Source organism: Mustela nivalis (genome assembly GCF_964662115.1).
Source record: "Mustela nivalis genome assembly, chromosome: 8".
Lineage (NCBI taxonomy): Eukaryota > Metazoa > Chordata > Mammalia > Carnivora > Mustelidae > Mustela > Mustela nivalis.
The window spans coordinates 44,216,255-44,244,024 of record NC_139027.1 but is presented as its reverse complement, the minus strand read 5'-3'; the positions used below and the strand labels follow the sequence as shown (position 1 = coordinate 44,244,024).

The following is a 27,770-nucleotide window of genomic DNA, read 5'->3' as shown; positions in this document are numbered from 1 at the left end:
GCGCATTGGAATTTTTTTTTTTTAAACTTTAGATGATTAGAATGTGCATTTAAGGCTAGAACCACTGGATTAGAAGATTTCTAAAATCCCTTCTGAGTCGTACCTCATATATTCCTATGTGAGCTGGTCATTGAGTTCCTATAGCCAGCATCAAGTCTCTTACTGTGAAGAGAACAGAGGTTCAATTTTTGTGTCCTGCATCCTCTATCAAGTCACTTTTCCCACCATACTTTCATATTTACTGCCTTGTAGTCGCTCACTTAATCGTATAACAGGATTTAACTTTTTGTGGAACACTATTTGACACCTTGGTAACCTTTAGCCTTATGATGAAAGTTAGGCATTCTATTTTATAGAGGACATGCCAACTTAAAGAGAACTTACTTGCCCACCTGGAAAAACTATTTGGTTTCACATCTGAGGCTGGTTGCTTTATGCTGATATTTTTTGAACTGCAGTGTGCCTGGGGATTACGTAAGGATTCTGTAAAATGTGGACTATGATTCAGCTGGTCTAGGGCAGACTAAAAATTCTGGGTTTCTAACTATCCTCCAGGAGATGGCTCTCCTACTAGTCTGTGGACATGCTTTGAGTAGCAAAGTTCTTCCCATATTCCATCACTGTGAAACCATGAACCAGACTCAACTCTTTGGCGGTATTATGTATCTAATATGTCCTGGTTCGTACAATCTCTGCATATAACATAAAGTGGGCACTTTGTAAGTTTTAATTCTTTTTTTTTCTTTTTTCCAAAGATTTCTTGAGAGCGAGAGCATGGGGATGGAAGGTTTGGGGAGCAAGGGGCAGAGGGAGAAGGCAGAGCAGATTCCCAACTAAGCAGGGAGCCTGACATGGGGCTCCATCTCAGGACCCTGAGATCAAGACCTGAGCTAAAAGCAGACACTTAACTGACTGAGTCACCCAGGCATCCTGACCCTTTGTAAGTTTTGCCTACTTTCTAAAGATACTGCCTCCAACATTTTTGTTGGAGATTCTCTGTGATTTCTCTTAAAAGTCTTGGACATACTCTTTGCAACATTTTTTTTTTTAAGATTTTATTTACTAGAGAGTGTACAAGAGAGCACGAAAGAGCCTGAACAGGGGCAGGAGCAGAGGGACAAACAGACTCCCCACTGAGCAGGGAGCTAGATGTCGGGCTCCATACCAGGACTCTGAGATCCTGATCTGAGCTGAAGTTAGACACTTAACCAGCTGAGCCCAGGCACCCCTCTTTGCGACATCCTTAAACTTGGCAGCTTTTAGTCCCTGAGGATATATCGGATTTTTAGGCAAACTATATCTGGTGAGTTGATGAATGATGTAATGGGGTTTAGATAAATAAATATAGAGGAATGAGGAATAGAAAGATCCTTGCCTTTTGAGGAACATTTCCCCAAGCTCTTTTCTGGTAATAGTGTAAGCACAGGAGGTGTCACTGCACACAGGCAAGGATATCCAGGACTGAAGCATTTGGAACAACTTCTACCCTAGTCTATAAGCACACAGACACCAGAGAAGTCTTCATATTTATAGCATACCATACTCAAGGGGTTAGCAGACTTTTATCGTTCAAAGTATTAAATATTTTAGGTTTTGTGGGTCACATAGGGTCTCACATATTTTTCTGTGTGTTTTATTGAAGTATAATTGACATACAATGCTATTTCAGCTTCAGGTGTACAACAGTGATTCAACAATTTTGCACGTTAGTCAGTGCTCACCACAGTAAGTATAGTCACCATCTGTCACCACACAATGTTATTACAATATTACTGACTATATTTCCTATGCTGTACTTTTCATTTCTGTGACTTATTTTGTAAGTGGAAGTTTGTTTCTCTTAATCTCCTTTATCTATTTTACCCATCCCTGCACCCACTTCCCCTCTGGCAACCAGCAGTTCTCTGTACTTAAGTATCTGTCTATTCACTTGTTTTGTTTTTTTAGATTCCACATACTTATGAGATCCTACAATATTTGTTTTTTTCTGGCTGAGTTATTTCCCTCTAGGTCTATCCGTGTCACAAATGTCAAGATCTCATTTTTTTTTTTTTTTTAGTGGCTGAGTAATATTTTGTTGTATATGTGTGTGTATGCATGTGTATGTGCATATAAGGATGTGATTTGTGTGTACATACACACATAAATATAAACCTCTCCATTCGTTTATTGGTGGACACTTAGGTTGCTCCCATATTTAGCTATTGTAAATAATGTTGCAATGAACATAGAGTGCATATACTTTTTGAAATAGTATTTTTGTTTTCATTGGATCATATGGTGTATCTATTTTTAATTTTTTGAGGAACCTCCACACGGTTTTGCATAGTGGCTGCACCAGTTTACATTCCCACCTGTAGTGTGCCAGGATTCCCTCTTCTCCATTCTTGCCAAAACTTATTTCTTACCTTCCTGATAATAGCCATTCTGACTGGTGTGAGGTGGTATCTTATTGTTTTGATTGCATTTCCTTGATGATGAGTGATGTTGATGGTCTTTTCATGTGTCTGTTGGCCGTCTATGTGTCTGCTTTGGAAAAATGTCTAAGTTCTCTGCCTTTTTTAAAAATCAGATTGTTTGGTGTTGAGGTGTGTGTGTCTGCTTTGGAAAAATGTCTAAGTTCTCTGCCTTTTTAATTAATTAATTAATTAATTAATTAATTTTGAAAGATTTTATTTATTTATTTGAGAGAGAGAGGCAGAGAGAGAGCATGAGCAAGGAGAAGGTCAGAAGGAGAAGCAGACCCCCCGTGGAGCTGGGAGCCCGATGTGGGCCTCAATCCCGGGACTCCGGGATCATGACCTGAGCCGAAGGCAATCGTCCAACTACCTGAGCCATCCAGGCATCCCTTCTCTGCCTTTTTAAAAATCAGATTGTTTGGTGTTGAGGTGTGTGTGTCTGTTTTAACTATGCTTTAGAAATATAAAAACCATTGTTAGCTGGAAGAATCTAAAATACAGACCTCTGTGTCTGCATTGTGAAACAATAGGTATGAAGCCCTGTGAAAGTTAGAAATTTACTCAGGAAATTTCTGAGTAATTCTGTAATTACTCTTAATTACAATTCTGTAGTTCTGTAATTCAGTAATTACTGAAATTCAGTAATTTCAAAAGGAATTCTGACTTTTTTAGCTAAGAGCATTTACGTTGACCAAGCCCCTCAAATATCTTTATAGCCCTATTTCTCTCCCCTACTCTATGTGTACACACAATATTATTGGTGTTCCCACAAGAAGTATACTTACTTCAGAGGTTATTCCAGGCAAAAGGCACAGTTAAACAGCTAGCCTGGAGAGCACAAAGCTAAACAGAAGCAAGATGTATAGAATTTCCTCATTATGTGCTTCTCTCTGGGACTATTAGTCAGAACACCGTCTTTAGCTTTATTTCACGTAGCAGATTGAAAGGTCAAGCTGACTGGCCGTTCACTCAGAGGACTGATTCAGGTTGGAAGGGAAACAGAAATGACCCCCTGAGAATGAGAGCAAAATGGTTCTGTTGTAGAAAGTTGCCAAGCGGAGACACATTTGAAGGGCATTGTGGGGTTCAGCCTATTCCTACGAGCATTGGTTATGAACATAATCATGGCTGAGAGTTGACCTGAGCTTCTGCAGACACAGCTGTTCCTCCCATCTAGACCTTGTCATGGTCTCCTGAGGGCCTGCTGATGAGACCAGGACGCATCTGGGTCCAAACTAGCCGTGGCTCGGGACGGTGATGGCCACATCTGTTTCCCAACAAGGTGGAAATGGCTACTTGAAGATCACCTAAGAAAGAGTTCCATGTGGCAGAACCCATTTGGACATGGCTCCCCAGTGACATGGGCTAACTCTGCTGCATACTCGCTGGCACAACTCTGTTCTGCTCTTTGAGCAGCATGGAAATGTGTCAGATTTAAGAGGTGAGCAAGCCTCTGGTACATTTGCAGGTATCATAGGGGCTTGTGGCACGTACTGGGAAGGGAAAGTAGGGAGGTCAAAAAGGGAGTTTCTAGCTTGGGAGATATTAGTAAAAAGCATTGGTTATCAGTGAAATTAGGAGGCTTTGGCTGGCAGGGTTCTTGTTGGAAAGAGCTATAACAGCCAAAGGTAATGATAGAAATAAGGGAGAGGGTGCCCACTAGTATGATAATGCTAGAAAGCTAGGCAAAAGAAGTCATAGGTATCAAGCAAAGGAAAACTTGAATCAGGAGTGAGAAGATGAAGGCAGATTAAGCAAGCAGAACTGGGCTGAGAATGAACACATGTGACAGGAGATTGGAAAGTATTAATGTTGCTACATGTGGATGGCTTTGTTGGTAATGTTCAAGAGCCTGTGATGCAACAGACGCTGACAGCTTTGCCTCTTCCCTTGTCGTGGAGAGACCCAGACTACCACCACCTATGAATGTGGGAATGGGTGGGATTGCCCCTAGGGCAATTTTATGAGAAGACTGGGAGAAGGATGAAATGAGAGATCTGAAATGGAAAATAAATAAATAAATAAACAAAAAACAAACAAACAAACAAACAAAAAAACCTAATAATTAAGTACTGATGAGATAGAGCAAACAGGTCAGAAGGACCAAGCCTGGAAAGAATTTGAGAGAAAAAAAATGTGTATGTGCCTGAGGGCTGGGAAGGTGGCTCTTAGGGGATGGAGCTTGTTTGAAGGTCATTTCTTCAGTTTCTTCCCTTGTGTGGCCTAGGACCAGAGCTGAGTTACTCATACCCCTTTGGGCTGGTCCCCTTAGAGTCTTCCAAAGCTGTAAGAAAATAGGTTCCCAGGATTTTTCCTCAGAACAATGCCCATTGCAGTGACCAGACACACACTCCTGCTAAAGAGCCATTATGGAACCAGCACCTTCTGTTCACTTTACTCCTGGTCTTTGTCTTAAGCTCCCTGTGCAAACTGTTGATGTCCAGGGGAAGAAAAAGTTTCAGGGGGGTTAGGTGGAGTAGGGAGTCATGAAAGATAGTGTATAGCCAAGGACTATGTGAGTACAAATGGAAGGCTGCAAAAATTGACCATGTTGGCTTACCCAAAGAAGCCCGGAAAGTGGAGAGTGATCCTCCTGTTTCAGGAAGAGGTGGCTCATGGGGCTATCTTGTGAGATCAGCCCCAGGGCATTATTGACTCCTACTGGCTTCTCTTCACCATGTTCACCAGAAAACCTCTTGTGTAAATGCTTGGGGGGCATTCGAGAACATCCCTGAGGTCCTTCTGGGTGTCCCACCACTGTCCCCCTCTCAGCTCCCCTGACTCCCCCACCCCCCAATCTTTTTTTGGTTTTCTTTTTGGTTTCAGAAATTACTGTTAAGTAGCTCTGGGAGGGGCACATATTTTTATAGGCTAAGAATGTCCTTCTCTGATCTACTTGATTTTGTTAAATGTACTTCTGTCGTAAATATAATATCTTTCCCATTTCCTGCTATGGACTTGCTTTGGCATATTTGACAGGTCTGACAAAATTGATTCTGCCCACATTTTCATCTAAGCCAGGAGTTTGCGATCTTCTTTTATAATGGGCCATATAGGAAATACTCATAGCCTATAGGTATGTGAACCCTGTTATAATTATTCAGGTCTGCCCTTATAGTGCAAATGTAATCATAGGAAACATGTAAGTTAATGGTCATAGATGTGCTCCAATACTCTATCTACCAAAACAGGTGGCCAGAGAAAGGAAAGAGAAGAAATTTCAGATAAAGATGACCGAGCTTAAAGAAAACTCCTTATCCTTACATACTTCTCCAATAGCTTGCATGGGGGCTTGAAGTTTCTACAACGTACATGTTTCCTTAAAATTCTAAAGGACTTGCACATCTTAATTGTGTTATAGTAGGAGGTTATATTAGAGAATATTACATTTTCTCTATAAGAAGAAAATAGTTACTTTGATTAATCAGTTAGCATCCTCTTTTTTGGGGGGTAAACTGTAAGAGGAGGGAGTAGGATTCATTAGAGATAAGTGCCGGTGGGGCAGAAGGTAAGAAAACATCCAGAGTAGGGAGGCTGCCTTGGAACCACAAGATCTTGTATAGGGAGCTATAGGGGCCATGAGGATAAATAAAACACAACCATTCTCAGGAAGGTTGAAATTTAATTGAAGATCCATGATACCTATATTTCTGTATATCTAATGGTGCAGGTATGTGTTTATCCATCTATCTGCACACATGACAAATAATGAATAAAACAATAACATGTGATAAGTAGTCACTAGTGGTATAAGAGGTAAGCCCGAAGAGATTTAGAAGAGAAATCTATTCCTATTGGCCAATGTGAATGGGAGATCTTCAGGGACATGTGGATTGTAAATTAAACGTTGGCTAGTTACTAAGAATTTAATTGGAGGCACCTTTTCCACCTAAACCCCTCCCCCAAAATAAAAACCCAAGAGGCAAAATGTTGAGGAAATAGGGATTTCTGTCTTACATGATGGAATTCTGTGCAAAGAGGACTGAAGTCACAGATTCAGTATTGGTTTGGATAGTTAGATTCCTTCTGCACTCTGGTCATGCCTTGATTCCACATGTCCACCTATCATCCTGAAATGGATGACCAAGCTATACAGAATAGATGCACTCATTTATTCATCTGGATCTTCTTCTGTAAAAGTTCCATGACTTCCACTGTAAGTCAAGAACTGGATGGTTCCAGTGCAGCCTTCTCTACCACCAGAGAAAGATCATGGAGATCCGAGCTCCCTGGTACACAGTGGGGCATTCATCTCACATGTATGAGGGTCAGTGTATTCTAGTCACTGGAAATCAGTGAAGATTACATTTATTACATGGGACTCTGAGAAATCAAATAATAGAGGAACATAATATTCATTTCCTTAATGAAAGGATGGAGAAAACAGAATCCCAGGAGGCCTTCAGTAATTAAAATGGCATTATATTCACGGCATGATTTTAGATAACATATTCTAAGTCTCTCCTATCCTTTTCACATAACCACACATTATTGATGAACAGGCATCAAGAAAGCATTAGATGATATTTTATTGCATTATTTTAAGCCACAGAGGTTTTTATATATGAAGGGTATAGATTTATGCTGATGATTCAGCTATGAAGCAAGCACATCAATTTGTTCATGGATGTGAACTGGTGATTACCTCCATTAAAGTCAACAGGGCAGACTGATCACTTTAATTTGGGCAGAGGCATGCAAACAGCATTCGCTAGTGGTATATGTACCTAAGAACACAGGGAAAAGAGCTGTTCTGCATCCCCATGGAGCCCTAGGAATACAGATTTGTGTTCTTCTAGGTTAGAACTGCAGGCCGGGGTATGAAGCATAGTGAGATCAGGAAGAAATTGCTGCCTAGCGTCCTGTGGCAGGATTTTGTATACATTTCATTAAGTATTAACCTGTCAATGCTGATTGGACGGTAAACTGCAGGAAGGATGGCACAGAGAACATATACTTGCTCCCTATTTCAGATCCTAGAAGTTGGGGCTCTCCTCTGTATGACTAGGTTATGACCAGTTGAGTGGTGTTCAGCTTTATACAGAGTGGAGGGGACCTGTGGGATTCAGTAAATTAAAAAACTGGAATTAAGTATCCGTGATGCCAGCGGTGTGTGCTAGGTGTAGCGAGGGCTCTGTCCTGCCAGAATTCATGGTCTCACTGGGGAAATGTGACGTGACTTTGTAAGCAGCGCCAGTTTACGCTTGTACAGTGCAATTGGTTTAGAGAATGGAGGTTGGAAAGGTGTTCAGATGATGCGGTTATGGGGTTATGGCCGAGAAGTCAGGGGGAAACGGTGTCAGAGTCTGGGATTTGACACTAGCGACACTGGAGAATTAGCAATTCGTTTGTTGCTAGGGCGCTCTCGGCAAGCACTGTGGGCATATATATGCACGTGCTAGAACCGTTTTCCTGACTCAAAAGGTCCACTTCTGACCCCAGCAAAAACTGCATGCCTAAAGGTGTAAGCTACTTTCTTTTTGGTAAGAGCAAACACTGGAAACTCCTTTAAATGTATGATGACAGGGAATTGACTTATCCAATAATGAAGCAAAAATACTCAGGGATTTTATTCAACCATTAACAAAGTAATTACAAGTATATAGAGACTCTGGAAAATATTTGTGATATAGTAAGTGGTGACAAAGATGCAAACTGAGAATGCAACTTTATAAAAATTATGCATAATGGAAGGATAAATGATATGAATAGTTACATGGAGAGTAGACCTCCCTTTATTCTCTATTGCTGCCTTTGTAGTAGTATACACAATATGAACTTTATTTATTTATTTAAATTTAATTTATTTATTTGACAGAGAGTGAGATCACAAGTAGGCAGAGAGGCAGGCAGAGAGAGAGCAAGAAGCAGGCTCCCCGCTGCGCAGAGATCCTGATGCAGGGCTTGATCCCAGCACCCTGGGATCATGACCTGAGCCGAAGGCAGAGGCTTAACCCACTGAGCCACCAGGGCACCCCTATTCATTTATTTTTATTTATTTATTTATTTATTTATTTTTACCCAGAATCCAGAACACTGACAACAGAACACGAAATGTTGGTGAGGATGTGGAGCAACAGGAATGTTCTTCCATGCCTATTCATTTATTTTTAAAAGATTTTATTTATTTGACAGGCAGGCAGAGGGAGAAGGAAGCAGGCTCCCTGCTGAGCAGAGAGCCCTGATACGGGGTTTGATCCCAGGACCCTGAGATCACCACCGAGTCACCCAGGTGCCCCCAAAATATGAACTTTAAACATGCATTTACATGTTTAATTCTACCAAAATACAAGCTTCTCTAGGAAATACGAATCCTATTTAACTTGTTCACCTCTAGGTCTCCAATGTATGGTACCGTTAGGCACTCTCAATATTTGAATGTTTGAATACATCCGTGATTGGATGTTATTATTACAAAATTTCTTTATTTTTATAGTGGCCTTTCAGCAAAATGCACAATATGAGAATAACATTTGTCAACTCCTTACTGGGTGCTAGGTTAGGTACTGTAGTCAGGTTTCATTTCAACCCTATCACCACTTTGTTGTTACTTTATAGTTCTGTTTTATAGTTGAGGAAATTGAGGCTTTACAGAGGCAAAGTACCCTGCTCAGCTAGAGAGTATAAGAGTCAAGATGTAAATCTCAGGCTACCAAACTCCATAGCCTAAGATCCTGACCATTTTATGACTTTGAAAATTAAAATATGTAGAATAAATCAGGAGTTTCAGATGCTTAAGAGAAGTCGTTTAAAACAAGGGCGTAAAAGTGTTTCTCACTTCCTCCTGTTCCCCTACCCCCAGTGTCTTCTTACTGCCCCAGCTGCCAGCTTCTACTGGGCCATCCTTCCCTGATCAAACGATCCCTGTTGACTATGTCCTGTAGCCTTCAGAACTGCACTTACTAGCAGTCAGGTTGATACAATCCTCTCAGTCTGAGGCAGCTGCATTTTATTAATTTTTTTATTTTTATTTTTTTAAAGATTTTATTTATTTATTTGACAGAGAGAGAAATCACAAGTAAGCAGAGAGGCAGGCAGAGAGAGAGGGAGAAGCAGGCTGCCCACTGAACAGAGAGCCTGATGCGGGGCTCGATCCCAGGACCCTGAGATCATGACCTGAGCCAAAGGCAGAGGCTTAACCCACTGAGCCACCCAGGCGCCCCGGCAGCTGCATTTTAAAAGGATTCCATAATATCTCTGCATGAGAGACATGGCTACAGACAAGTTCTGGGACATCCAGACCTTTCAGTCTCTTCTCAAATCAAGTTGTGAAGGTGGCCATGTGGTCTACTGAGATGTCCATCTCCATGGAAGTCTCTCATCATCTTAAGGTCAAATCCCTCTGTCTTAACAGCAACACCTGTCTTGCCTCCCAGAGATTTCAGGAAAATGTGTATCATATTGTTTCGTACTGAATTTAAAAAATCCCATCGGTGATATAGGAGGCATGTTCTGTAGAAGCCTAGAAATTCTACATGAGATGGGCATGTATGAAGAAAGCCGTTTGTGTGCAGAGAACTGAATAAATCTGTGGACAGAGACCGTGGCACCCTTCATTGCCCTGTTATAGAGAACAACAACAGTTGGTGTGGAATTTGTCTTATCCTCTCTTCTCTTTATCGTTTAATATGGCTAGGTGACTGTGGTGACTAGGCATTTCATAAATCCTCTTGTAATAATAAATAAGTTCATTTAATTCTCAAATTTATGGTGATGATGCAATATTAACCCGGGAAGCAAGCGCTTTATAAACCTCCGAATTGTTGTCCTGCTTTATTTCAAGAGTGTGCTCTTCTTAAAACACCACTATGTTACCTGAAGCTGTAAAAATTAATGAAATGATAAAGTGTTTTGGGGGTTGAATGCACTGAATATGTGCTGCTGTTTGGAATTGAACAGAATTACAAATATTAAAAAATCTAATTTCTTTTCCAGGACCAGAAAAGAAGAAAATGTTCTCGTTTTTCTGATGCACCTCATATCACTTTGGAGTTAAATACCTAAATACTTTATTAGCAGAGGTTCTTAATGTTTAATTAAGGCTCAGCCTTCCAGGCATTTTGGCTTTTTTCTTGTGAGCATTCAAACAGGACTATGGCATTTTTGAGACGGTGCTACTTTCTTCAGTAGTGACGTCCCCACAAAAACCAAATTGCACAGCTGGGAGAGGCTGTTCATCTGGAGCTTTGAGCTGGTTTTATTTTGTTCTGTTGTTTGGTTGTGAAAAATATCTTGCATTTTGAACAATCGCATTGTATTTTTGTGAGGGCGCCATGCATTTGTGGTTTTGTCCATATTAATTCTGCCATCATTGTCTCTGGAATATCTGCTTTTGGTCAACTGGTGTATTGAAAGGTTAGGGACTGGATCCCAGTTGTACAGAATCAGTTGGAGGAGCAGGTTGCTTTCTTAACAGCATCTCTATGAGTTCTCCTTGCGGGCTTGTTGTCTTTCAAATCTTCCTGGTGCTCTCGTCCTTTGTTTTGGCCTCTTTATACACAGTGTGCCTCCAGAACAGCAAAACGTCATGATCTTTGAGCGTCCTGACAATTGTGCTACTCAGGCAATGAGAAAAGAAGCATTGTAAGATGGGTACCCTGCCTCTCTCCGTGATGTGTTGCCTGCTTCCCACCCAGGACTACTAATTGTTCCTTTCTCTGGGCTCCTAAAGTTCTTGTCGTCCTCAGCACACAATTCAGTGATGGCTGCTAAGCTTCCTCCTTTTCCTCAAGAGAACTGGTTTTTGAGACACTGAGTGAGAGATAGAAGACGAGGCTGAGTCCGCTTAGCTGTTGCTGCCCCAAAGCCATTGTTCTCAGAAGGTATAGAGGAGGATTTCCTGTCCCAAGAGATTGCTGGGAATTTAGATGGGTTGGCTAAACCAAGGAGCAATGCCACTTTTACTTGTGACCGAGACTCTTCCAGAAATCCCAAATCAATCTAAATAGTCCAACATCTAATCACTACTGATATGTTTTATTGTTTTCTAAGCTTCCAGGATAGCTGGGGACTCTTGTTGCATCTGCTAAGTTGTAAACAAATCAAGAACAAAGAAATCAGGCCACAGGCAGGCCGTGAGTGTCACCTGCTTGATTGACTCAGGCAGGTTTCAAAGTTTTATTAAAATTAATCATATTGGGGGGCGCCTGGGTGGCTCAGTGGGTTAAAGCCTCTGCCTTCCGCTCAGGTCATGATCCCAGGGTCCTGGGATCAAGCCCTGCATTGGGCTCTCTGCTCAGCGGGGAGCCTGCTTCCTCCTCCCTCTCTCTCTGCCTGCCTCTCTGCCTACTTGTGATCTCTATCTGTCAAATAAAAATAAATTAAAAAAAAATTAATCATATTGGTCAACATCTTTTGGGTGGCAGCCTAGTAACATTAGTCAATTAATGATCTGTTGTCCATTTTTTTTACTTACATAAATATTTTTCAAATATCTTGTGATTCTTGTCTACCAATTTCTACCTGCTCCTTACCTTCCTCTTCTTAGGAAGATCATCATGCTAAATTGGTTTAAAAAAAACCCAAACAACAAAAAACAAACAAATAAACAAAAACAAGGTCTATGGGGGAATACTGTGACTTGAAAAATAGGACATTTTATTTTTTTCTGAGTTTCATATCCAGCATCAGAACTGTAGTTAAAGAACAGGTAAAATAAATCATCAAGTACTTATTCTGTGCGGTAGTCTTGATATTATTTGGCATTTCAAACTACAGTAGTGATTGGGACCTGTCTCCAAGACCAAAACTTAGCATTTGGTGACAGAGTTGTAGAGATTGCGATATATTAAAACCATATTCAGAGTCACCATGATGCAAAGGGTCCAGTGAAAAGCAGAAAGGCAAGCCTAAGGAAGAAAAGAATTTGGAGTCCATGGCCAGTTTAAGACGTGCAAAACTGACTGCCTTTGGAGATATTGAAATCCTGAGCATCTTGTTGGAAATATTTTCAGTGTCTTAGAATACAATACCAGGTAAATAAAATTCTGATTTTAGGTGGACTTAAACAGTAGAACATTGCAGAGTGGAGCCTGCCAGACTTGAGGGTTTATGGATCAGTAAATTAAAGAGAATAATTAAAGGATATCGGGAATTGTCAGCTCTTAACTTTTTCTAGGTGTTATTAGCATGGTTTCCCCCTAATTAGATTCTACTGGGCAATGAGTTTCCCACTTTAGATCTAAGCCATAATAGAGTTTATTTAAACAAAAAATGAACACGCATTTCAAAAGATACACAAAGAAAAGTTCATTATCACCATGCAGAAGTTACTGGGGGGCATCTCCTTCCTCAGGAGCTGGTCCCCTTTTTCTCAGCCCTCAGGCTCTCTTATTGTCATATATAAAGCCACGTGCCAAAGCTTTCAGCTTAAGTCCAGGGCTGTGCAAAAGTGTGACCTCGAGTCTCACACACCAAGCAAGGATGATAGCAAACAAACCTATCTGAAATCCTCATTTCATAAAATGAAAAGCTGTCCAACAGCAAAAATAGGAAGAATTTAATTGAACATTAGAAGAAATGGAAATTAAATACATACATCTTTCTGGAAAAGTCACCCCATCCTGACATTTTTTCATGCCACCGTGAACAGGGACACTACCTTATGGACTCAACAGTGGACCAAAATATAGGAACCATTGTTCAGTACCATAGTGTTGGTAAATACCTGCTGGAAGGTATATAAACATTGATGCGCTAGATTAAAGGGGTAGCTCAGCTATATCTTTGAGAGTATATGATGTACTGCATATAATATATACATATATATAAAAGCTATTAAAGGCTCTTTAATTCATTACACACATATTGAGCACCAATTTTATATCACATACTTATTGTGGCTCTTAGAATGTAAAATGTGCTTGAATACAAGTATAATGAAGACTAACAAAAATGTGAAGTATAGACAACAGAACAAAAATCGAGAACCTGCATTATATTTGCTCTGCCTCCAAGAAGCCTCACGCCTCTGGGCATTTGGCATCCTATAAATGGGCACAGTAAGGCATATTTGTCTTTAAAAATCGAATTTATTTTCACCATTTTACTTAGTTTTCAGAATATCTGAAGAATCTGAGGTAAACTATAAGAAACCGATAATGTTTGGAATTTCATCTGTGGTTTCTCAGAGTACATATTCTCACTGCAATAGACTTCAAGTGTTCTTCCTTAAAAGCTTCAAAATGGGATTCTTAACATTAAATGATTTATTGAAGTAATCTTTGAAAGTGTTCCTAGTATCTCCATCTACCCATCTCCTTTTGCTGATAAGAAAATGGTCCTCCAGATGTGAAGGGACTATATAACTAGTGGTGGTTAAGCCTCCTGACCTCCAATCCCTTGCTCTCCACACTGTCTGACTAAGCTTTCTTTTGCATTTGGAACACACACATGTGTGGTGCATTTTAATCTTCCAGAGCATTAAGGCATGGTAAGGAGGCAGCCTGGTTTTGGAGAGCAGAGGTGGCAGGATACAAAAGGGCAGGTGACCGCAAGGCTCAGGGGATTCTTGCTCTGCTAATCACTTGTTCTACTTGCCCTACTGCTCCTAGCCCTGGTAGCCCTTCTCTGCTCCTTTGCCCTTTCTAATCCCCATCCTCTTGTCCTCTTGGCACTAGCCTGATGGGACTGATCAGTGTTTTGATGGTGGCTTTGTGTGCTGTTGACCTTGGCCAATCAATCTGACCTTGTATTACCAACTCTCCCTCCTTGAAGAAGAATGACACAAATTGAAATGCTTGACTCGGGAGCTCGAATATAGTGCAGCTGTTTTGTCTGGCATAGTATTTTTAAAAATCAAAACTGAATGCCTTTATACTAGACCCACATATTCCAATTTGTGGTACACTCTATCATTGCCTCCTGGATTAGGTCAGCCTTTTCAATGGATTTCTCAGGACTGGCTAGACCCTGAAAGCCCTTGAGTAGGCTACTGGTGGACTAGCATTTTCCTGACAGACTCTGATAGGCAGATAAGGGTTCCGTTGGGTAGAACTCTCTCATTTTCAGTTTCCTGTGAGTCTCTTTTAAATCCAAAGTATACTGTAGTGTTTTCCCTCATTGGTCAGAGTTCAGCACTCCTGTGGCCAAAATCTAGTGCCCCACACTCCCTGGAGAGTGTGCACTCTGGAGAGGGTCCGAGGGCTCAAGTGAGAGGGTAGGTCATGAGAGCAGTCCATAAGGGAAAATGGATCAAAGTAACCCAGTTAAATGCATTATTGCGTGTGCTTGAAGTAACAAATTACTATTAGCACTCTGCTTTTCTGGCGTACATGTCTAATGTAACATAAGAACCAGCAGTATTTGGTAAATCACTGAAAGGTACCCTTATTTGTAACAGGATTCCCTTGGATGCAGGACTCTGGAGAAGGTGCAAGTTCAGGCAACAGTATACTTCCCCTTTGCCCCAACATGACTTTCTCTCCATTTCTCTTCCATCCAGGTTGCCAACTTGGCCTGTTCCATTTCCAACAATGAGGAAGGGGTAAAATTAGTCCGGATGGCAGCCACCCAGATTGACAGCCTGTGTCCCCAGGTAAGCCTCATTCACTTTGTTTCAAAAGCCCATTGGTGGCCTAACACTCGGGGTCCTCTCCAATCAGGCCCTCTGGTCTCTCCCTGCCTTGCTTTGTCATTGTCCCTGGGCTGTTTCAAGATCTCTCTCTCTCTCAAAAAGAATTTCTAACTGCCCCAGTCTTCAAAACTACTTTGGTAATTATTGTGTTTTCCACTCCTATTGACTTTGTTCTGTTTGGGGCTGTCATTTAAATGCTCCATATCTATTTATCTTGTCTCAACTAAATTCTAACCTTGTACATGGAGGACAGGAGTTAGCTTTCTACTACATCTGCGCTAAGTAAATACAACTTGTCCAGGAAACACTTTTTGAAACGTGAGGCTGATGACTATATCTTAAAAACAAAAACAAAAAACAAAGCAAATGAAAACACATGGTAGTTGATAATATATTTCATCTTTCATGTTTTATATTATCTTTTGAACCCTGACAACCCTATCTGTAGAAGCTACAGTGTCCAGGGTTTCAATGTGGCCTTTGACCTTCTTGTTTTTTTTTTGGTGGGCTTTTTTTGTTTTGTTTTGTTTTTTGTTTTTTTTGAATAGTGTAGTCAGTGTGTTTCTGGATATTTCTAACAAATAGGTCATCAATGCTGCTCTCACACTGGCTGCCCGACCACAGAGCAAAGTTGCTCAAGACAACATGGATGTCTTCAAAGACCAGTGGGAGAAGCAGGTCCGAGTGCTGACAGAGGCCGTGGATGACATCACCTCAGTGGATGACTTCCTTTCTGTCTCAGGTAATCACAAATTGGCCTCTTCCAAGGCAGCTGGAGGAGAACAAGATTAGGAGTATCTTGCAAGGGTCATAGGTCTCTGTTTCAAGTGGTCTTCTTGGCCCTTTGAGCTTTCACTCATCTCTGCAAATGTGATTGGAATATCCTCTTAGAAAGTCTTCTTTTGTGGGCACATTATTTCAAAACACTGAGTCAAAGCATTTGAGAGGAAAACACAACTTCCCGATGAAAAGATCGGCAACCTGGGAAGATTATTTAAGGAGACGTAGGTTCCTTTTTTAGTTCCTAGAGTTTTTAAAGCAGGTTGGGTTGGCATACATCTGAATAACCCATCTTAAAAAAGGGTATGGTATGTGAGATTGGTTAATCCTCATAGTTTGTATCTAAAAAATCAAAAAAGCAATCAGCCCAATTTGACCATGTTTGAAGGGGTCATTTTTTCCAATAAATGAAGTTACCCTGGTTTATGATAAGTCGAACATAACACAATTAAAAAAGAAAAAAAGGCAGGTACAAATACTTGTCACTTAATGTACCCACTAGGAGATACTTGGGAGTCATTGAGGTTTTGAATACTTATCTGTGAGGATGTGTAAGGAAGTTAGAGAAAACCAGTAGAACGAGTCCTCACTTGAAATTTTAACTTCTTTCTTTGTAGATGAAGCCAGGCTGAAGGATGCTAGTGTATTTGAATAACTGTGTAGTCAATTTGACCTTTAATGGTACTCATCAATGCTGTTTCAAAATTTGGCTACCAGCCAGCAAATGGGCTTTTTTCCAAATACATTTGTCCAAACACATTTGGCACATTTTACGTAAAAGAGTCTCTGTGGGAGTAATGGGAGAGGAGGTTGCTGAAAACATCAGCCTCCTTTGTGAGGCATTAAAATAATCAAGTGACCCTTGAAAATTAAAATTGACCAGATATTGACTCTACCCATAGGTAGACCAAGCCTTGACCAGGGCCTGCCTATCCTTAGCACCTGAGGCCTGGGACAGAAGGTGTCACAGCAGTACTGGTGGGATCCAAGCAGAAGGGACCCTGACTGCAATAATTTAGAAGGAATTTCCGGGGGATGCATACCCTATTTGGAGATTTTGTCTAGGTGCAGTCTTTGCTTCTCTGTAAGAAACAGACGACGGGTTCCTACTGAGGGCTTCTGTCTGAAGCTTGTCTGAGAGCAGCAGAGTCAAATCTTTAGGTCTGATGGATAATGGAAAACCCAACTTTGAAACCATGGAGAGCAAGAGAAGGCAGATGGGAAAAACGAATGAACAAGTGTTCAGTGTCTATAATTTACCTGACTCTGCTGTTCGCTTTAATTCTTACCAAAATTCTGTAAGATAGGTATTAGTATTCCAGGTCTTCCTTTGAGTAAAATAAGTCACCAAGGGGGTAGGTAATTGGGCAGAGATGGTGTGAAAATCTAGATAATCCTCTTTTTCAGAAGCTACGTGGGTCTCGGTGAGTCAAGATAGCAGGGAATTTCTTACGGCACATCTAGCTTTCCTTGTTAGTGGTTCTCTTCTGCCCACCTCTGGTATCCTCATTCCACACTCTCTAATTCCTTTCAGAAACCTTTCTTGTTTTTCATTTCCAAGGTGCGATGTTTCAGTGACTTTTCAAAGCAGCTCTTCATTTAAATATACCCGTAGCTGGGAGCTAGCTGATAAAGAATTCAATACGTTGCCATTTCTGAGATTAGCTTTGACAATGGCTGAGTCCTAACCCTGTAAAAGATAATCTGAACAGTGCATCTCGTGCAGTGCTTAGAAATTATTGAGATAGGCATGCTGGGAGTTCGGATGGTGTGGAATAAACAGGTGGTCACCTCTTGTATCTAGTCAGTCTCTGCCAGATGACTCTAGTGGCCCCCAGACAGGGCAGGGGTTCCCCCCTCACCAGCCTCAGGTCTCACAACAATCCTCTTAGCCCCTGGAAATTTGCTTCTGTCACCCCTTTTGCCTGCAAATGAGTAGAAAATTTGCCTGGACTCCCTTTTTCAAAGAGGAATCATTTCAGAACTTAGAAACTTCCCAACTTCTCCTTTTCTTAAAATACATGTACAAAAATTTCTGAAGGTAAGGAAGTGCAGGGTGAGGAGGTCTTATCTCAGACTGTTTCCATTTGGAAAGCTTTTTCTTAATTTTCTTCCCCCAGCCCTGCCTCTTCACCACGTTTCTCCCTGCGTTTCCTTTGTGTATCTCATTATTACCAGCAACAAGGAAAGGCTTTGGCTTCTGCTGATAACACTGTGCAGTCCAACCCCAGTGGTACAAGTGCCACGGCAGGCCATGACAGGAAAATGAACAGGTACTGTCAGGGAGCCAGCCTTGGCCGAGCCTGCCGGAGCATGCCTTTGGAGTTGACAGTTGGAGGTGGCAGGTACCTTTCGACAGCCGGGCTTGACAAATAATAACACAGCCCGCCCGGTCCTGCTGGTAGGCTATGGATACGACCCAATTGTTGGGGAAACTACTTCTCCTCTCCTCTCCAAGCTGAAGCCAAAACATTTGCATCAGTAAATTGCAAGTTTGGCCCAGGAGATCTTTTGGAATGGCATTAATGACATTTTATGTATCAGTTTCTTCTAAGGGGAATATCTGTCCTGGCAGGAAACTGTATTTAAAAAAAAAAAAAAAAAAGGCAAAGATCTTTGTTTTTAAAAGTCTACAGTTTTGGGGCGCCTGGATGGCTCAGTGGAAAAAATAAAATAAAATAAAATAAAAGCCTACAGTTTTGTTTTGTTCATGCTACCTGAAACTGTGTCCTTGAGTGCTTAATTTGTCCATGTGAAATGCAACAAGTTGGAGGAGTAATGATGCTAGCTATTAACATTACAGGAGCAAAACCAATTTTCAGATGTGGCCTGGACTCGTAAAAAAGTGAAATGGCTGTGTTAGGACACTTAAGTTTTTCCCACTGGGTAAGAACTACAGTTTTTAATAGTGTTTTAAAATGAGTGTCTTCGCATTAAGCATGTGACAGTTTAATTCTTGGGTTTGGTTCACATAATAGCAGGCATCTAAGATCTGAAGAACAGATAAACAGAATCCCATAATGTCCAAGCATTTTGTTGTGTTTGCCTGTTGTTTTTCTTTTAGCTCCAGGTCTTGAGTTTGTGAGAGTTTTTAAAAGGAACCAGTGAGCTTTGGTTTTGGATTTAGAATCTATACCTTTTGTGGTTTATAATAAATGCTCTGGTCATTGGTGATTTTTTTTAATAGCAAAATTACATCTTTTCTGAAATAGTAAGGTTGAAAAAATTCAAGCTAGCTTACTGCAAAAAATATTGCAGTAAAGTGTTTTATGCTATATTTAAAAACCATGCTTCCTGTCCAGGTGTGACATCCAGAGAACCTGAGGGGTTTTTCCCCAGCCATGGAGCCCTCTCTCTTTATGCTTCTTATTTTTTCTACTGTATTCTTTTCTAGTTGGGACAGTATTCCTGTTTTTACTTCCTGAGTTCTTTCTCTTAAAAATCCTTTAGGATAAAAATACATAGTGGTCTCCTTTCAATAGATATGTTTTTTTTTTTTTAATTTTTTATAAACATATATTTTTATCCCCAGGGGTACAGGTCTGTGAATCACCAGGTTTACACACTTCACAGCACTCACCAAAGCACATACCCTCCCCAATGTCCATATCCCACCCCCTTCTCCCAAACCCCCTCCCCCCAGCAACCCTCAGTTTGTTTTGTGAGATTAAGAGTCACTTATGGTTTGTCTCCCTCCCAATCCCATCTTGTTTCATTTATTCTTCTCCTACCCACTTAAGCCTCCATGTTGCATCACCACTTCCTCATATCAGGGAGATCATATGATAGTTGTCTTTCTCTGCTTGACTTATTTCGCTAAGCATGATACGCTCTAGTTCCATCCATGTTGTCGCAAATGGCAAGATTTCATTTCTTTTGATGGCTGCATAGTATTCCATTGTGTATATATACCACATCTTCTTGATCCATTCATCTGTGGATGGACATCTAGGTTCTTTCCATAGTTTGGCTATTGTGGACATTGCTGCTATAAACATTCGGGTGCATGTGCCCCTTTGGATCACTACATTTGTATCTTTAGGGTAAATACCCAATAGTGCAATTGCTGGGTCATAGGGCAGTTCTATTTTCAACATTCTGAGGAACCTCCATGCTGTTTTCCAGAGTGGCTGCACCAGCTTGCATTCCCACCAACAATGTAGGAGGGTTCCCCTTTCTCCACATCCTCGCCAGCATCTGTCATTTCCTGACTTGTTGATTTTAGCCATTCTGACTGGTGTCAGGTGATATCTCATTGTGGTTTTGATTTGTATTTCCCTGATGCCGAGTGATATGGAGCACTTTTTCATGTGTCTGTTGGCCATCTGGATGTCTTCTTTGCAGAAATGTCTGTTCATGTCCTCTGCCCATTTCTTGATTGGATTATTTGTTCTTTGGGTGTTGAGTTTGCTAAGTTCTTTATAGATTCTGGACACTAGTCCTTTATCTGATATGTCGTTTGCAAATATCTTCTCCCATTCTGTCAGTTGTCTTTTGATTTTGTTAACTGTTTCCTTTGCTGTGCAAAAGCTTTTGATCTTGATGAAATCCCAATAGTTCATTTTTTCCCTTGCTTCCCTTGCCTTTTGCGTTGTTCAATAGATATGTTTATTTAGTGCCTTTTTCTTTGATCACCTGCAGTGTATAAGGCACTGTCAGGAATGAAAATATGAATGAAGGACCGAGTCTGCCTTCAAATAATTCACTGTACCTCTTGATCCTAGACTGGTGTGCTTCCAGATTTGTGGGTCCCAGACTTTGAGGGTGGAGGGAGAGAAGGAGAGGAGAGGAGAAGTTATTACAAGGGGTGTGGAACTCTCTCTATATACTATGTGGGATCTTTTGATCAATTAACATGTCTGTATGAACAGGTCCTGTTCTTTCTCAAATACATTGTTCATATTGAGCTTAATAAAATGCAAATCTATTTTGAAGCATTCCAAATCCTAGCTTTTACATATACACCATCCGCCAATATAACTACTATCGTGAGGGAATTGTGATTCATTTTTCCATAAAAGGAAATGGAATTTTCCATAAAATGGAAATGCTGGGAAATGCTGAGTAAGCTATCTTAGCAGTTAAAAAAAATTGATTAAGAAAAACTAGTCAATAAATTGTAAAATTTATACTTTAGTCACATAGCGTGATTAACTAAACTAACCATTGCACAAATTAGTTGATTTGGCTAATTAAAAGCAATGCTTTTGAGACCTGGATTTCCAGCTTCTGCTAGCCTCTTTCAAATATGTATCCTTTAATCTATTAAAGCATATTTTTTTTCTGGTGTCCTAATTAACCTAGTTGCACATTTCTAGTTTGGGAAATAGGTTTTAAAGAAAAAAAATACCATTTCATTTTAAGATATTAGGTTATGAGTGGGCTTCTTAGAATTAAAAAAAAATTTTAAATCAACTCTAGGGAGATTATTAGGATCTAATATAATTAAGACATTCCATCTCGGTTCTGCTTTCAGAATAGAGATGGAATCTAAAATTCAATCTATAAACTATGTGTGAAAAAGCAGTAGTGTTGCTGTCCTATTGTTTTAGAGAAAGGAAAAATAGCAGATGGATACATGTTGTTGACATGCAGCCCCTTCTAGTTGCTTGCTTTGGGGCAAGGGCACATTTGAATCCTCTGAAGAGATCCAGCAGGGCCATAAGCCAGGACTTTCAACATCAAACTTTTGTATTTGAAACCCTATATCAGGTTTGAATAAACCTTCTACTCAGGTGTCCTTTTAAGTGAGTTTGTTTGACACAAACTGGAATCTCAGAAAGCGGTGGTTTTTAGAATTCCTTAACCAAACTGAAAGCATCTTAAAGTCTGTATTTCTACAATTGTTTCTTTTTTTACTCGAGAAAATGATAAGAAGTACTACGTTTTGTGAGTTTTAAAAATCTGAGTATTAAAATTTTCCATTTTTTCCATTGTACTTTCTGTTTGAAATTAAAGAACTGGAAAAGGTAGAAATCAGAAATTCGTAGTGGCTTGCATGAGGAAATCCTCTTGAAACAGAGGTTACACTACGAAAAGTTATACTTTGCAAGTTTTTGCCTAGGGTCCTGAAAGAACAGATATTCCTTCTGAGTGACTGACTTAATGAAAGGAGAGATCCATGGTGCAGACTGGTGTTGGCTGAGTACCTTCCCCTCTTTCCTTATTTAGAAATTTTTAAAATTCAGAGCCAGCCGGAGAAAATTCTCGAGATAATTTCTTTAAATGCTTTATTAACTATTTATTGAATTTTTTAAAAGTTACCAGATTACTTAAGATTATTTCTTACTTGTTCTCTTTATTTATAGTGTGTGTGTGTGTGTGTGTGTGTGTGTGTGTGTGTGTATGTGTATTTTTGGCTTAAGTTCTTTTCTTTCCATAGAGCACTAAACTTTTTCAGCATTTCCTTAGAATTCTGTTTCTAAAGAATGTTCAAGGGGCATAATTATAGATCTCACTTTGGGCATAAAAAATACAAAATTGCATACGTGCAACACCATGAGGGACCGAATTGCACGTTTTCTCTATGCTACTAGAGAGTGAAACTTGCCAGCTTGCCTGACTGGATTCTACTTTGGGCAATGAGGGAGAATGATCACTGACCTTGACTCTAATCTGAGGGAGACAGCCACAGACTGGATTATATTTTAACTGTGGAGAATACTGTCATCCTCTTCATATGGTCAGTTTTCCTATTGCATATACCTTGTGCATGACATGACATGAAAAAACTGATTAGGTGGTATTGGTCATTTCAGAGTTTCCCTTGAATGTCTTCTTAATAAAAACATGATTAAAAAAAAAAAAAAAAAAAAAACAAACCAAACATGCACCCCAAGCTTGTTTCTGGTCATGTTTGGAAATGTTTCTGCCTGATCAGGTTGGCTTTATGTTCACTGCCACAACCACTTTTTTTCCTTTTTTCTTTTTGTAAGATTTATTTATTTGAGAGCAAGAGAAAGGGTGAGAGTAGGAGTATGAGTGAGAGCAGGGGTGGGGATGGTGGGGGGGGGGCAGAGGGAACGGGACAAGCAGACCTCCTGCTGAGTATGGAGCCTTCCCCAGGGCTGGATCCCAGGACCCCAAGATCATTACCTGAGCTGAAACCAAGAGTCATTGCTCAACTGAGTAAGCCACCCATACACTCCTGCCACAACCACTATTAAAATGCAATAAATCTCAGATATTGAAAGGATGGTGTTGGAAGTATGGTCCCCAAGCCCACAGCATTAGAATCACCTGGACACTAGGTAGAAATGCAATTTCTTGGGCCCACCCCAGGCCTACTGAGTCAGAAACTCTAGGAGGAGTGACACCTTGGCATTCTGTATGATGTTGGGAGCCTCGGGCTTATGCTCAAGTTTGAGAACTGCTACTGTAATTATAAAGTATATTCTTAAAATGTCATTGCAGTGTTATAAGGTATGTATTGAGATGTGCAAGGTGATGGGTCAGGAAGTTGATGACTTGCTCTTAGGTGGCTTATTAAGTGTGTGAATGGTATAAAATCATGTAAATATGTTTGTATTTCCTCTGCAGAGAATCACATCTTGGAGGATGTGAACAAGTGTGTCATAGCCCTCCAGGAAGGGGATGTGGACACCCTGGACCGAACTGCGGGGGCCATCAGGGGCCGGGCAGCTCGAGTGATACACATTATCAATGCAGAGATGGAGAACTATGAAGCTGGTGTATATACTGAGAAGGTTCTGGAAGCTACAAAATTGCTCTCTGAGACAGGTAAACAGGGATATTAGATACAACCAAAATGTCAATGCCATGATTAATTTCCATATTTGAATTAATCTTTTTTATTGTCTTTTATAAGCCTCTGTGCTTCTGAACTACATCTGATCATAACGGGGGAACTCTCATTTTTTTTAGTTTGAATTTGTATAACTTTAGCAGAATAACAACTTTATTGCTTTGCATGTATATACTACTTTATAGTTTTCACCTGTGATCTCCCTTGATTCTCACAAGGGTCTTATGAAATAGGTAAATTTTTAATTATCTCTGACTATGGATATGAAAGTGGAGGTTTAAATGACTCAAGAGACTGGAAAGAGGTCGCCAGTCTAGAAAACAGTGGCGATGTGGTGGAAACTGGGAATCTTGAATTTGAAACCATTTCTCCATCTGTTTCTTGAGAAGACAGGACCTTGAGGAAGGAGAAAGCATAAAGCCTCTTGATAGTATCTGGATATGAAATGCTCGAAGGGGTGGTAGATGCCAGGGGTCAGAGTTTGAGTATGTGCCTTGCTCCTCTAAGAAAGCCTTCGATGTTCTGTTCTAGAGTGCATGCTGTCCACTAGGGGATTCCAGCTGTGGTAGTCTCGGGTACTCGTGGGAGCCGGTCATAGCTCTCTGTTGCATTGGGATGGAGAAAAAAGGCTTATTTTCACTGAGTTAGCAGAACAGTCCATCCCTTTGAATAGTTGTGTCAAAGACTGCCCGATTTTTAGTAGTTTTTGCTCTAGATAAGAGTCACAGGGCTTCAGACCTTTTCTCAAGTCCCTAATACTTTGTGTGTGTGTATGTGTTGTCAGGGGGACCAGTGGTTAGAAAGTTCAGAGAAGGAGAGAACACAAAGGGTTAGAAAAAAGAGAATTTAAGCTTGTTTTGGATGGGGACGGGAAACGGTAATGAACGGAGCCCTATGTGGGCACACAAGGACCTCTCCTCACATGTCAATTGTGGCCTTTCCTGGTCTGTAGATGGACTGTGGAAACTATTAGGATTTAAAAAACAAACAACAAAAAAACCTGTTTCTGAAAGGTCAGATAAAGCAGTGTTCCAAGTTCTACATGATACAACATGTTAGTTTAAATAGGTTTCCTTCTACAGGGAAAAAGGTTATTTACAAAGACATCTGTAGATGTTTGTTAGTCTGAAATAGCAAGGAAAAAACCAGCAATAAACGTGGACCTCAGATGCTCTCTTTGAAATATAAACAGAAAGGGGATTGAGTATCATCACAACAGAAAGAGTACATTCAGGGATTGTTGCTCTTGAGAATCATCACAGATTTCGGATTAGGAATAATAATAATGATAATAAGATATATCTGCATTTTAATTAGTTGAAATTTAGCACTGTCTTCTTTCAACGTGGCTTGTCCTTAGCATTCAATAAAGCAGCACAAAGCAAGCCCTACAGTTTCTTTCCTCATTTGGAAGAATTAAGAACAGGCATTTTATTCTCCAACATAAAGACTTTTTTTCTTCACCACCACCCCTTTTTTAAAGAACATTATATTTATTATAATGACAGAGAGAAAGAGAGAGAGACAATAGCTAGAGAGGGAACACAAGCAGGAGGAGTGGGAAAAGCAGGCTTCCCGCCAAGCAGGGAGCCTGATGAGGGGTTCTTCATTGATCCCAGAACCCTGGGATCATGACCTGAGCCAAAGGCAGCCGCTAAATAACTGAGCCACCCAGGCACCCCTTTCTTCACCCTTAAGAAGACCTTGCTTTTCTGTGGCTCTCAGTTTCTGGCCCCTTAGTATTCTGTTAGGAAGTCTCAGCTTATACCGTGCATTGGCCACATGGCAACCCTCCCTTGGGTCTGACCCTGGGGAAGGAGTACCAGAGAAGGTGGAAGGCATGAAGGCAGGACTGTCAGCGCATGCCGGCTCATGACTGGGAGGCATATTCATTGTAACAGATGAAAGGCACAGAGGGTGTGGCCAATTTACGTGTGACTTTGTGCACACCAAGAATTCATGCATTGTTCAAGAGACATTCTGGAGTTGTTTTTGCATTGTATTTTGGGCTGCTTTAATGAACAGAAGGTATGGTGCCCATTAGGTCAAAATCTGCTTAAAGGCAAGGGCAGCATGCTTAGTTGATTGAGCTATTTTTACATAATTTTCACTCAGACTCTTGGAATGTAAATTTTCTGGGTGATTTTCATTTCTTTCTTATCTTTTCTTTTTCTTTCTTTCTTTCTTTCTTTCTTTCTTTCTTTCTTTCTTTCTTTCTTTCTTTCTTTCTTCTTAACAACAAAATCAGTGAAATATGAAACAGCAATCCATCCAGGATTGTTGTTGTTGATCTAGATTTTTTTCTTATTTGTTTACTGTCAGGGCTTTTAAAACGCTCATTTCAACCCTTCCTTTCAGTGACTAAATACTCTGGGGAGTTAACTAAAGATACCTTTGTGATTCTGATGTTCACATACAGTTCTTAATTGAACAGAGAAGTGGTACAAAGTTTTTTATATTTTTCAAGAACTATTGATGGTAACTAGGGCAGTCATCAGGTGGAAGAGATGGAAATAGTTTCTACACAACTGTAGTTAAACATACAGAAATATGTATCAAGGAAAAGTAGATGTTGGTGGGCTCAGAACTAGAATATACAATGGATATGCATTCTTTGGCTTCTTTACTCAGGTTTTTCTTTCCTAAATAGAAACAATATTGCTTCTTATGAGTAGCTACACAGGTTGTCAAAGAAATGAAAGCAAAAGCTTGAGCTGTTAACTCACTCATGCTAATGAAAATTGCTGGGACTGTCCTAGACACTTGGGGGTTGGAGGGAGATGGTAGGAGGAGTTCTGCAATTGTGGTTGTGAAGTTTTGTTGAATTAGTCTACTTGTCACTGTCTGGCTGGGCTATGGAGACCTGTGTCCTCAAAATAAAACTGCTATATATATCTTTAATATCCAGATAATGCTTTGTTTCATATATATATATATATATATATATATATATATATATATATATATATGAAGCATTATCAAACTTCGTTCTGAGAGTGCATTTTATTTTGGGGCTAGAACACAGGGGTAGTGGGCACAGAGGGCAAAGGTGCCAAAAGGAAGGGGGAAGGAAAGGAAGAGGAGTCCAGAATATGGAAGATAAAAAATACTGTGTTTTCTTCTGCCTGTCACCATCTCAGTTTTATGTCTGTGTTGTTATATCCCAGACCTTAAGGCAGAAGTTCTTAATCTCTGTACTACTGACCTTTTAGTTGAGGTAATTATTTCTTGAGGGTGGGGAGCTGCCCTGTGCCTTGTAGGATACCCAGCACCCCTGGCCTCTACCCACTTGATGCTTGGAGGACATACTTTCTTCCCCATTCCAAGTTGTGACCATCAGAAGTATCTCTGGACATTGCCAGAGGCCTGAAGGGTGGTCAGAATAACCTCCATTCAGGATAGCTGCTCTGAGGGAGAGAAATATCCCTAAATAGGGACAAGTTCAAACAAGGCAAAATGGAGCTTATGTACTGTGACCATAGGATAAAAGAAGCGAAGGGGGTGGGGTAAGAGAAGAATTACATATGTATTACAAAGAAGAATCTAAAAAAGGGCTGAACATTCCAAGTCTTGACTAGACCAGACTTTGCTGCTGAAGGGGTTTGCAAACATAGGCCAGCCCCCGTTTAGACATGGAAATGTTGCCAGGGAGGGCCTCTGCAGAAGGACTCCCATTTTACCACCTGGCTGCCTTCTCAGAGTGGCTAGAAATTGAAAGGGATCCAAAGAGTGACATAACAGTCTGTAGCTGATTTTCCATGAATTACTTGACTTTCTCAGTGAAGATAGTGTTTTGTTGAAGAGTGCTTTTGGTGTTTTTATGAATGCTGAATTAAATTTGAGAAAATAATTTTGTGGCTTATTAGTATGCTAAAATCCTACGGCAACATTATATAAAAATTTACCTTTTTTTTTTTTTTTAAAATAAAACTATTGAGGATGATGAAAACTCAAACATGGTCCACTTTGGACCCATTAAATACTTACATAGCATATTTAATGGGCTCTTCAGTAAAACCTGAATTCTAACAAATTCCCAACAACTTGGTAGTAAACACATGCATGGTTGACCAGACCCATCTCTAGAGATCTCATTTACAAGGTCAGATTGCTGCAGAAGGTTGGGAGGGGGGGTGGAAATACATTCAGTCATAGTATATTTAGGTATATAAAGAGTAGCTTATCTTCACTG

General features: G+C 40.3%; 1 protein-coding gene across 5 annotated transcripts in view; it reads left to right on the top strand.

Annotated features, from left to right (window-relative positions):
* The window catches only part of CTNNA2 (catenin alpha 2), a 1,136,651-nt gene that overhangs the window by 977,938 nt on the left and 130,943 nt on the right, over nt 1-27,770 (top strand). For all 5 annotated transcript variants that reach the window (XM_082745335.1, XM_082745334.1, XM_082745333.1 and 2 more), the window contains 3 exons: nt 14,902-14,994; nt 15,619-15,775; nt 23,353-23,553. In XM_082745335.1, the coding sequence (XP_082601461.1) occupies nt 14,902-14,994; nt 15,619-15,775; nt 23,353-23,553 (451 nt within the window). The remainder of the gene's footprint in view (nt 1-14,901; nt 14,995-15,618; nt 15,776-23,352; nt 23,554-27,770) is intronic.